The sequence below is a fragment of the Epinephelus lanceolatus genome, chromosome 20 (genome assembly GCF_041903045.1).
Source record: "Epinephelus lanceolatus isolate andai-2023 chromosome 20, ASM4190304v1, whole genome shotgun sequence".
Taxonomy (NCBI): Eukaryota; Metazoa; Chordata; class Actinopteri; order Perciformes; family Serranidae; genus Epinephelus; species Epinephelus lanceolatus.
This window is the reverse complement of record NC_135753.1, coordinates 8,034,214-8,047,288: the sequence shown is the minus strand read 5'-3', so window position 1 is coordinate 8,047,288 and position 13,075 is coordinate 8,034,214. Positions and strand designations below refer to the sequence as shown.

The 13,075-nt window shown below is 39.2% G+C and overlaps 1 protein-coding gene across 1 annotated transcript; it reads left to right on the top strand.

The window, feature by feature from the left end:
* The first annotated feature begins 1,643 nt into the window (after positions 1–1,643).
* Positions 1,644–10,866, top strand: LOC144458922 (uncharacterized). Its single transcript, XM_078162757.1, has 6 exons — positions 1,644–1,914; positions 3,045–3,371; positions 4,882–5,154; positions 5,707–6,003; positions 6,819–6,926; positions 8,466–10,866. The coding sequence occupies exons 1-6, from the start codon at positions 1,671–1,673 to the stop codon at positions 8,615–8,617; spliced, it is 1,401 nt and encodes a 466-aa protein (XP_078018883.1). The 5' UTR covers positions 1,644–1,670; the 3' UTR covers positions 8,618–10,866.
* Positions 10,867–13,075: the final 2,209 nt, after the last annotated feature.

Genomic DNA, 13,075 nt, shown 5'->3' with positions numbered 1-13,075 from the left:
CAATCACAGACAAGGATTTGCCATACATCAGACATATTGTTCAATCGTGGAAAAAAATCATTACATTTTACTCAGTTGTGTGTTACTCTGCAGAGCGTTTTAAAATTAATTTTGAAAATGTTGGATCATAATGTTTCCATTTTTTTCCCCATTTTGATTTTATTTAAAAGGGACAGTGTACAGCTCAAACATAAATGTCACCATTTGATGCACCGTACCAGATTATAGCTTCAAGTTAATTCGTGTCTGTAGTTTCTTGGCAAGTCACAGTAAAAAATACAGCACAATAACAAAACAGTATACAGGGATATACAAAGAATAACACACACACACACACACACATAGCTCAAAAAATAAGTCCTGAAGACCAAGTAGGTGATTACAGAGCTGAGCAGCTTTTAACAGATTTTTTAGGTTGGATTTGAAAGTGCTGACAGAGCTACAGCTCCTCACAACATCAGGCAGGGTGTTCTACTAATTTGTGGCTTTTACAGAAAAAGCTGATTGCCCGGTTACAGTGCAGCGGAATGGTATGGTACAATTTCGTATGTAGGATATTCTGGAGGATCTAATAGAATTTATCAAGCGAGTTTGCACAAAATCACATAGTATTTATTATTTATGTATTTATGATAAATTAATATAAAAAATAAATAACAAAGAAGTAGAAGTAGAAAAGAAAATAGAAATGCTACTGCTGGTAGACAAGCAGGTGTGTAGCATGAAGTTGCTCCAACTTGCATTTAATGTGCGACTATGTGTTGTAAAATGACAAAAACATAAACCTTGTTATACTCTATTCAGTTAAATGCAGTTCAGCTTTATTGTCATGTCACCATACATTTGTCATGCAGAGCCAAACGAAAGAGGGTTTCTCAGAGCTCTCAGCCGCAAAATAACATCATGAGAGGTTCACTAAATACAAAGACTAAACACTAAAATCACCGTAACCATAAAATTGATATAAAAACAGACAGTAACAGTAAAAACAAACATAGTCCATAAAAAAAAGTAGTTAAAAGTGCCCTGAAAGGTATAAAGATAAAAAAAAAAAGTGCCAACTGATGTGTGTTAACTGAATGACGTGCACATTGTATTTTACTACCACATTTAAAACTAAATAAATGTTGTTGTTTGCACACCTGATAACTATAAAATGTAAAAAACAGCCTATGGGATGTTCAAATGAAATGCACATGGTCAGCTAAAAGTGTCACATGAGATGGAATTATATAGATAATATTTTATCAATCACCAAAATTTTGTACAATCACCTTAAAAGTCTTAAAAGTGTGTTCTCTGTTTCTGTTCTGACATCTTGGATCTACTCTCAAAAGATCTTCTAAATTTAAAAGCATTTTTAGGCTGTATATATAGAGAAACCAAGAGGGGGCATGACTGCAATTTTTATGCTGGTATAGGGTTAATTATAATATTATCTCAAGAAAACAAGTTTTGAGATCTTTGTCCTTGTCTTTCATTTATGATCAGTTTGACAAATTGCTTTAATCCTTAGATTTGTGAGGAGCAGTAAAAGTGAAAGTTTGCTTTAGTTTGCTAAACACTGGCCCTGGGCCCTTGATTTTGATAAATGATGGTAGCCTTAACTGACCAAGTTTTTGCTATTGCTTAAATCATCAGGAGGTGTCCGACTGACTGTCAGTGGAAATATGACTTCCTGTGATCTTTACTGTAGCTACCTGATGGATGAGGCGGTGATGTTTAGTAATTTGATTCCAACAGTGGAAATGCGCAGAGACACGTCAGTCCTGCCAGTCTGCTGTCGGGTTCAGAAGGAGACGGACTCTGGTTATTATCATCACCATAATTATCCTTGTTCATTCAACATGGCAGCATATAAAAGTCTTCTTCTCTGTTATCTCCTGTTGATTTTCTCTCTGGCAGAAGGAAAAGGTGAGCAGACATTAATTCCTCTGATAAAAAGAGAAAAGATACATTTTACATGAACTATTCTTGTTAAAGGGGCACGCCCATTTACAATGTTGATGTTATTGCTATGGTCCAAGACAGCTGAAAGATATTACTTAACATGAACAACTCTCTCCCAAATCCCCAAATTAGTGTGGTAAAATGTGTGATGTCATAGGGTATAAAGTCTGGAGCTGCTTCATAGACAGTGAGTGGTGAAAGATATTATAGATGACACTGAGAGAACCCAGACAAATGTTCTGAGTTTTCTACTGCTGCCATAATAATGGCATTATTATGTCATTTTGGGGAATCCAAACTGAACCTTTCAAACACCAAAGTCACACAGTAACACAAACTAACTGACGGAGGCAGCGGTAGACCAGCAGCTCTTGTGTTAAGTGATGTTAAAGCACTGTTTTTGTCAATGTTGTCTGGCTTTGAAGAGAGTGATGTAACAGTTTCATTTCCTCATTGGAAGTCACTGTCTGACAGCAAGTTAAGCTGTGAAAATATTCTAGCTTCTATGACATGTCTTCTCCTGACTGCTTCTCCAAACCGGGGGCGGGCCTGACTGACATCCTCTGGAGGTAATACTCTGACTATGGGTAAGAACCTCATATGACCCCACTTCAAAAGATCTGAACTATCCCTTTAAATTTAACACAGAGTATGATGACTGGATGTTTACGTACAAGGTGTGGAGCAAGAGAAGGAGGTAGTCGGTCATCCAAAGCTTCTTCACCTGCAGCTCTGTTCTAGAAGCAGCTCTCAATAATAATGGATGGTCATAAACAATGGGAAACCCCACATACTGAGAGCAAAAGACTGTTTTGTTATTAGTCATTCAAGTGTAAAACAGTAGTTATTTCAGCTCTTTGGCTGCCTCTTTTGAATGATTAGATGCCTGTAGAGAGGGTCTTTTGTACAGTGTCATACAGAAGTGTTATCTCAATACTGGAGGATAAGTTTCTTAGTTAGCATAAGTCTACAAAACAGCATGTGTGGTCATCACAGCTTCCTTGAAGTCTAGAGATCCTGATGATTTGATCCTCAAGAAAAAAGAAGCTTCATGTTTAAATGTAAATCCTCCTGAATGTGTTTCCTGTTCGCAGAGTTCACCGTCACCTGCCTGAATTCAGAGGAATGTGTGCTGCCATGCCAGTTTCAATCTGATGGCAAAGGTGCGAGAATCATGTGGTACAAGACAGAAGCCATAGTGAGCTGCACGCGTTATGGTGACACCAGTTTTGTGGTCGGCCACAACTCGCCAGCTAAGAAGTACAAAAACCGAACAGGTCTGTACGTAGACCAGGTGCTGGAGGGCAACGCCACACTGCTGCTGAGGAATGTCACGCCATACGACCAAGGCAAATACTTCTGCATCACCATGACTGCACCGAGAACCGACAAGTCCAGCATCATCTCGCTGGTTGTAAAAGGTACAGGCTTCTGCAGGGAAGCCATGGCCTTTTTTTTTCTTTTTTCTTTTTTTTTTTCTTTTAGGGCGGTGGGGGTTGTTTTGCACCCTGTCTTATGCTTACCATACACTAGCAGACTTTGGAAATACTTTTAAAAGACCACCACAACTCCACCAGTTTCTCCTTTTCCACAGTCCAGGACAACCAAGACTTGTTAATGTTAATGCAAGTCCCCCTCCATGTTTGCCATCTATCTGGTTTTCTGCTTCCTGTTTGGTGCTGGAGAGAGCGCAGCTATGGGTTGTTCACTTTTTGCACAAGTCAAGAGTTGCTCAGCACCATTATCATGCCGGTGTGCGCCTGCCGTGCACCAAGTAGGGACAATCTGACACCATTTGACAGTTATCGTAGCAGCATTTATGTCACAACAACCACATGACACATACAAACACAAACAAGTTAAGGGAGATTGATTAGACAGAACAATGAATGTCATACAGGGTTACATAAAATCATATTATGAACATTACTGTCTATGTAGGTCTACCACTGGCAGACAGATTAAACGCTTTCCTCACCCTCGCCATTATGTGTTAAGCAGTGCACCGGCGCTCTGAAATTGAGCGGACCTGCTACAAATGTAACGATAATATTAACCATGTTTGATTTTATCAGAAAATCAAGACGAGACAACTTGAGACTTGGACTGAAATTGCTTGAAAAGTTGTTTGGTGTAAGGTCGGTGAGATGCTATTCTACGGGGGGACACATTTCCATACAACACCAACATTAACATCAGGTACACTGTGCAGGTTTTGACCCCTGCTAGTGCTGCAGGACTCTGATTCATGATCCCCTCTACTAAGAGCAAACTTTGCAGTGGACATGCACGAAGAAGGCATGATAACATTTCTGCTGACTGCAGAGGGCAGTAATCTAACTGTGTAGTGGCCTTGAACAGAAAACCATTATGATAGCATGTTTAACATATGAATTAAAGCATCTGTTGGGTGGGTGTGTTCGAGGCAACAAGGGAAAGATCCAAAAACTGACAGGAACAGTTCAGTGGCTTTATGGTATAGAGATAGTATATGAGCTTACATGCAAGGGTACCAAGTCCAAACAGAAGTAACTGATAATCCACAGGTAAATAGGGATGAGGCAAGAAAAAGGTGCAGGTTTCAGGTTTCAGAGGCTGGAGAGCAAAGGCATGATGTAACACGACAATCCGGCAAGTGACTGGAGAAAATGGGTCTGGTGTAAGTTCTGAGAAGGTGATTAGGGAATGAGACAGAGGTGAGCTGGACGATGTGGGAGTCAGGTGACCAGGATTGATAGGAAGAGTCTGATTATATCTGGTGGAGAATGGCAGTAGAGCTTGATAGAGAGGCCAAGCCCTGGGAGAGTGGTAATGTGGAAGTAATGAAGTTGTTTTGACAGTTTAGATGTCTGTATTTTCTTTTTATGTTGACAGATGAATTTTAGGCATTAGATTTAACACAAAACTACTTTTATCTCTTCTGTTTTGTAGCTCCAGTCCGGGAGGTTGACATTGAGTTCAGGGGTGATTCAGTCACCTGTAGAGCTGAAGGTATCTACCCAGCTCCGACACTCTCCTGGTCCACAGATCCCCCAACTGATCCTCGACTCCTCCAGATTAAAACATCAGTTCGGAAAAACAAACTTGGCTTCTACAACATCCAGAGTTCACTCATGCCAGTGGGTAACGGCATAAATCTGACAACTTACATTTGCTCTGTGACTGGTGGCACCAACAAGAGAACAACCACTCTGAAACATGAAGGTAATAAAGTTTAGTTTCCTTGGTGTGAAGTTAAAGATAGAGTTGGCGGCTCTGGATAGGATGGTTTATTGTTGAGTCTCATTAACAGGTAGTCAAGTACCATCACCTTGGGTTGTTGTTCAGACCGAACTGTAAACCCAAAGTGTTGCCATTTTTTTTAACCTGGGTTGTCAATTACCCTTGTGTCGGTATCCAGAACAAACTGCCAACCCAAAGCGTTGCCATTTGTTGACGTGGGAGTCGAATATCAACAGTTGGGCTGATATTTGGACCGAGCCACCAACCCAAAGCGATGCTATTTGTTGACCTAGGTTATCAAATACGGACACTTTGGGTTGCTATTTAGACTGAACCACCAACCCGAAGCATCATTATTTGTTTACCTAGGTCGACAGAAAAAAAGACAACACTTTGGGCTGGCATTTAGACAGAACCACCAACCCAAAGTGATGACCTGGGAATGAAGCTCAACAATAAACCATCCTCCTCCAGAATCAAAGACTCCAAAATTTTCTAAGATTTAAGAAAACAATCTTCTACTCTTTGTTGTAGCTTCCATCAACGCCTCTGTGGGCAGCAGTGTCATGGTTCCCTGCAGTCTTCCTCACAGCCTTCCTCACAATTTTAGTCTCAGCTGGAGGTTCAACCGCTCAGATCCCATCCTCTCCATCTCAAAGTCGCTGGTGGAGGTCTGGGATCAGTGGAGGCCTCATGTCTCCAATGAACTCAGGGCGTTGAAAGGCCTGCAGCTAGTCAGCCTGACGCCAGAGCACCAGGGAGCCTACACCTGTGAGGTCAGGACACCTGAAGAGACGTACGTCACCTGGACCGACATCCAAGTTACTGAAGGTGAAGATGCTACAAGGGGGTGTGGGGAATTAAATATTCACTGTGGTCCTTTAACTGGATGATATTTTGTACTTAGGGAGGAGCTGTGAGGCAAAAATACTACTTGAAGTGAATTTAAGTCAAAAATCACACTTCTTCTTAGAGTCATAACTCAGTCAAATCTGAACACACAGACACGAACACTTACTGATATCATTCAGTGTGACTTACACTTCCAGAGGATATCATTTTCTCTGATGTATTTTGTAAAGAAACATCCATAAATCCACTAGGAAATTAACTTCCTTTACAGTTACTACATTTTTAAATTTTAATCAGTATTAAAAACCAGAAATGTGGTAACTGTAAAGGAAGTTATTAAAGTAAGCCAGTGATATTTGTCTTAACATCAATGGGTACACTGCAGACAAGAAATGTTAAAAGATAATTCGGCATACTTTTAATGGTGCCAATTTGTCAAACTGTAAACAAACATAGGCTCAGAAGAGAATACTAGACAATACAATACAATTCATTTGATAAGTCTTTACCGTGTCTAGATCTCCTGATGGTTTATATTTTTAGTTGTCCTGTTAGTTACCAAATATATTGTGGTGTTTGCATGTTTCCAGATTAGCAGAAACATTTTTGATTTAATTCACTTTCACACAAAGTCATCGTGGCTGTTTGAAATGTTCATACCTAAAATCCTAAGAGTTAAGAGAGGAGACAGATGTGAGGTTGGTGCAGTTTTCTCTAGCAGTTGTTGCTGTGTTTGTTGATTTTCGAATGGTAACTGAAAAATGCACCATCCAGTCTTCTAATTTACTTTTCAGGCAACAAGCAGTACATCTACATCCTCATCTTGGTTGGAGTCGTTTGTTTTCGTCTGTTTGCTTTCCTGTGTCTGTCACGTTGGAAGATGGTATTATTCAGCTTTAAAAGTAAGTCAAGTAAGTCATTAAACCACAAACAAACTAAAAACTGAGTCAACCATCATATGATACACAAATGATGGACTTATAAATCAGAAATCCTGACCCCTTCAAAGCCAGTGCTGCTGCATTCACGTCATGTGAGATAAAAGAAAAAAAGTAAAAAATGCCTTTAATGATCATAATAGCATTACATTAATGTTTATAGACTCCAAATAACATGAAACATCAATGTTTATCAGCTTTCTAAGAAATATTTCATCCCCATTCTTATGTTGGTATGAAACACCATTTAAAATAATAGCTATGGTAACATCTGCTACATTTACCATTATAGAGTTCTCTCTCTTTGTCAGACCATAAATAAGACACGAATTAGCTGCTAGCTACTCCACAGTCCCTCTGCTTCCCTGCCACTATGGACCGCCATGCCAGGAGGAAATTGAGCAGCAGTTCCAGAGTGGCTGGCAATAGTGCAGGTCTGACCTGTGTAACAGCAGCAACAGAAAGTTTGGTGAGCCTGTGGCCAAAGCTGTGAGTCCCTCACAGCTTTGGCGGCTGAGTGGGGGTCTGTTTCCTCAACAACGAGTCTTTCCTCATCCATTCTTCGTCACACATGAGACACAGCAACAGCAACAGCAACAGCAACAGCGTTGTATTTATACATCAATGGTGAGGAGTTAAGCTGCCATAGTAGCAAGGAAAAATAGTGCTACAGGAGCTGGTATGTACAAGCAGAGAGTGAGTGGAGGTAAAAATGCATGTAATTCAGGGGGCGGTGAGTGCCGTGGGGCACAGCATACAAGAGTGCCGACGCATGTCTAGCCGCTGCCAATGTGGGGTAAAATAATAGGAGGGTATTATAGGGGCAGCATTCACTGCCGGTGTGTTTTGGCCTTTACACTCTCTTTTTAATAAGTCTGTTCCAATAGCAACGCCTTCTCTTTGAAATGACCTGTGATTGGCCAAAGTCAATCACAAAAACATAGCCAGGACGAGGTGCAGAAGTCTAGTTTTCTCTCAGTCCACTTGAATTACAATATGCTCAAAGTTTATTATGGGATTTTTGCCCAGTGACACCAAAATTAAAATGCCTACCCCAGCTTTAACATTTCTTACTGAAAAGTGAATAAAATGATTACAAAGAGTCATAAAAGACAAATAATAGACACAAATTGACCACATAGAAACAAATTGACTCAAAAGAGACCCAAAACAACCACAAAGAGACAAGATTATTGATATTATTTCTCAGTAGAATATAAAGTTGTTTATTAGTTATAGTTTATTATCACATGCATGTAAACAATGTCACTATTAATAACCTACAGATTATTATTACAGGCTTAAATTGTGAGTTGTAACATATTTTTACTCTGAGCGCCAAAGTTGCAGCTCCATACTTTGAACTATTTTTCAAATTTTTGGTGCATCTTTCTGGATGAAAAGGGAGCTAATTGTTTCATTACTTTTTTTTTCTTTGTCTTTCTGTATGTTTAAAATCTTAATTTTGTAACCTTGTAACAGCAAATGTTTACTCTCTCACAGGTTTAATCCTCAGAGCATTTAAGAAAAACACAGGAGAAGAAGAAAGAAGCGATGAAATCACGGAAGCGTCAAAGCTCAATGAAGGCAGCAGTGGTTTGGTGGTCGAGAAAAAAACAGCTGACGAGACGACATTAAACAAAACTTCTGTTTGATTTTAAAAACATGTCAGCTGAGACACATAATTTGACAGGTACTGACAGCTATAAATAATGTGTGTCAGAGTGAAATGACAAATGAGTCAAAGAAACAAGAAAGAAGAAAATGTATTAACAGTTTTTTATCATTAAATAATACTATCAAAGGTATTTAAGAAAATATCAGAACTGCTAATTTTCTTCTGAAATGGAAAATAGTGCTAAAGTAATCATCATTTATATTATTAATTGATTCGTGTATCAAGGGGGAAAAAATCATTCACTCGTGCAGGTTGAAATTGTGAGATTTAATCCGTATTAGTCAAAGTCAAAGTCAGCTTTATTGTCAATTCTACAATATGTACAAGACATACAGAGGATCGAAATAACGTTACTCTTCAGACCCTCAGTGCAGACAGTACACTTAACACATTTAATAAACTACAAAATATAAAATATATAAATAAAAACTAAGCTAAAAAGAGTTATACTCTAAAAGTAAAAGTAAAAAAGGCACAGTAGTAGCGACACAAACAATGTGTTGCAATGACAGTGGTGCAAATTGAGTAACAGAGAGAAGCCGCAGCGTCTGCACGCGTCGCCATGTTGGATGTACCAAAGGATGCTGACTATGATATTTTAATGAGACAGGTTTTACTTATGAGTGAACATTTATGTGTGTACGCTACTGAAAATATTTACAACAGCAAGTATAATTTTCATTTTTGCAGCATTTCTGATACAGTGAATATTTATTCTTTTTTCTACTCTTTTATTGGAATTTTTGAATTTATTGATCTTTCTTTGTATTTTACATTATATTTTTTTTCTGCAACATCTTTATTATTGTTGTCTACCACATTTTGCAATCTGTTTAAGCTGTTGATGCACCTCTTTTGAGCTGTGGGCTAAATCAAGTCATTTTTGAGTGAGATAGTACCCAGTGGCAGACAGAATTGCTTCGTGAAAGTAAAGCATATAGGCAACCTATAGATGGTGTCATTATTCTTTTGCCATTACATTGTACAATTAACATTTACTTAATAATGTTTTCAGTAAAAAGTGTGTTTAGTTACACTTTTAACAAGATGCTGTGAAAGCAGAAATTAGCCTGAATTTTTCTATACCAAGGCAGCTGTAGCCATGATCAGCAGCCGCAGAAGAATAAAGGAGTCACAAAGTAACAAAGTGACATCCAGCATTAGAATTCCTAAGTTGGCTAACATTGGTCACATCAGAGCAAAGTTGTAGCAACAGAAACCTTGAATGTATTACATTGAGAAGAAGTGTGTTTTAGTGCTGGTAAAATATTGTTTTATTTGTGTTTTAAAGATAACATAGTCTAGACAAAAAAATAATCCTGTTCTGATTTTTAAGCTCAGAGGTAAAGAAGAGTCCTTTATTTGTCACTTTATTACTGTGAGTCAGACTCCAATGTGATTCCTTTGAACAAATAATTGTCAGATTAATGCATCATAATTGGTATGATATATATATATTTATAATGAAGTGTTGGTATGTAATCTGTAAAAACTGTGAAACTTTTGGATATTGTGATCCTAGATCATAACCAGATTGAACACAACATAATCATAAATTGTACCTAGGAAAAGCATATCACAAGCAAATATATATTTATATTTAAATATATACTATACACACTATATAAAGGGAACATTAGACAGTAGGCTGAAATTATACCCAACTCTGGGGTGGAGGAGCCCTTCCGTTTGAGTTTGCATGCTCTCCCTGTGTCAGTGTGAGTTTTCTCCAGGTGCAAAGCACAGATAGGCACATTTGCACGTTGCATACGTATAATATTAACAATTCTGTAGACCACTGTTCGAGACCAACAAACAACAAAACCTGTTGTGATTTAATGATCTGTCGCTGTTTTTCCAGCAGGGATAGTGCCACCAAAAACAGTTCTTTTGTTTTTTTACCAAGACATTGCTGCTTTTCCAGCAGGGAGTGAGCCCCCAAAAGCAGGTATTTTATGCCAGACATGATCTTTTACTAACCTCAGCCAAGTGGTTTTTGTGCCTAAACCTAACCACACATTAATCACAGCCTCATTGAAACAGTTTCATCGTATCCGCGACATTATAACATGCAAATAATCTGTTGTTTGCAGAAAGGTACCATGCCAACATTTTTCTGGCAACGGGGTTGTTTTTTGGTCCGTATTTTGGCAGAAAAAATGTAATTCATCAACATGTTTGATGTAAATTTTATGTTTATATGACAATTAAAGCTTATTTAAAATACTTTTATAATTGTAGTTTTTGTTTAGAAAATGTTGAGTTGGGTGAGTGTACTGTTCAAGCTAGTGTCAGTATCATTTTTCTGTAGCAAAAATTGGAATTCAGTTTACTTTATTTGACCAGGATAATCCAGTTGCTGCTTTACAGGAAGACAAATGTTAAAAACAAACAGTGAAACGGTTTAACAATAACTTGGTGATTAATGGTGATATATCACAAATATTAGGGGGGCGGCACGGTGGTGTGGTGGTTAGCACTGTCGCCTCACAGCAAGAGGGTTCCCGTTTCGATCCCGGGTGTGGGAACCCTTCTGTGCAGAGTTTGCATGTTCTCCCCATGTCAGCGTGGGTTCTCTCCGGGCACTCCGGGTTCCTCCCACAGTCCAGAGACATGCAGATTGGGGATTAGGTTAATTTGTCCATAGGTGTGAATGTGAGCGTGAATGGTTGTCTGTCTCTATGTGTCAGCCCTGCGATAGTCTGGCGACCTGTCCAGGGTGTACCCTGCCTCTCGCCCAATGTCAGCTGGGATAGGCTCCAGCCCCCCTGCGACCCTCAAGAGGATGAAGCGGTTAGAGGATGGATGGATGGATGGATATCACAAATATTAATCATGAAACGAGGAATCTTGACAAAATGCTTGCTACAGTATGTAAAAACACAAAGACAGTGTTACCAGGCTATTTTAAATCTCAAATGCTGCTGATACAGGAATATTAATAATCACTTAAGTAAAAGCTAACTCAGGAAACTGCAGCGCATATTTAAAGTCACAGTGAAACAAACACATGTTGGTAATGATTCCCTGCCTATGTGTCAGTGCTAATAATTATCTGCTCAGACCAGTTGAACAACGCAGGCTGCCAACACAAAGCCTCAGCAGAGACTGAAACCTGATATTTTCACTTTCATTTAGCAGACTGTATTTTTCCACAGAGTGCAGTGTTTTTCCTTTACATTTTTTCTTTTCTTTTCTTTTTAACTACCAGTATTAATACTGGAAGGCTGGAAGTGAAAATATTAACCACACAATAAAAGAAACACACAATTACAGTTGAAGAACAACAGATCATGAGGACACTTTGGTAAAACAGTCTTCGTGAGATGAGCATGAATACAGTGAACTAAGTAAACTAAACTGTAATGTGTGTTTTATTTCCTCAGCATTATATTGTACTGCGGTGTATGTAGGATTGCGGCTGGGGCTTTATTGTAGTGTATGCACTCACCACATTGACAGGGGTTAATAATGTGTGTGGCTAACCATGTGTACACATTTCACTTACCATCTTTACCATGTGCTGCCCATACTCAGTGACGAGTCTTCGTCACAAAATATATATTTATATTTAAATTATACACACTATATAAAGGGAACATTAGACTATATCAGTAGGCTGAAATTATCAGCCAATATTGGTTTATCTATATACCCAACTCTGGGGTGGGGGAGCCCTTCTGTTTGAGTTTGCATGCTCTCCCTGTGTCAGTGTGAGTTTTCTCCAGGTGCTCCAACTTCCTCCCACAGTCCAAAGACATGCAGGTGAACTGGTGACTGTAATTGTCCATAGGAGTGAATGTGGACGTGATTGGTTGTCTGTCTCTATGTGTCAGCCTTGTAATAGTTTGGTGTCCTGTCCTGGGTGTGTCCCATCTCTCACCTAGCATCAGCTGGGATAGGCTCCAGGCCCCACGTGGCCCCCAACAAGATGAGCAGTCATGAAAAATGAATGAATATTGGTTTATCACTCATATATCAGGGTTTCTTTTTGGCAGCCTAGTCGCCAGAAGAAAATGTTGGCACTGTATGTTTCTGCAAAGCACGGATAGGCACATTTGCACGTTGCATACGTATAATATTAACAATTCTGGGGGTGTAGTGGATAGTGCTGGCGCCCCATGTACAGAGGCATCGCCTCGCTGCAGCGGCCACGGGTTCGAATCCAGCTCGCGGCCCTTTGCTGCATGTCAGTCCCCACTCTCTCTCTGTCTCCCCATTTCACTCTCTGTCCTGTCAATAAAGGCAAAAAGCCCATAAAAATAATCTAAAAAAAAAACAAAAAACAATTCTGTAGACCACTGTTCGAGACCAACAAACAACAAAACCTGTTGTGATTTAATGATCTGTCGCTGTTTTTCCAGCAGGGATAGTGCTACCAAAAACAGTTCTTTTGTTTTTTACCAAGACATTGCTGCTTTTCCAGCAGGGAGTG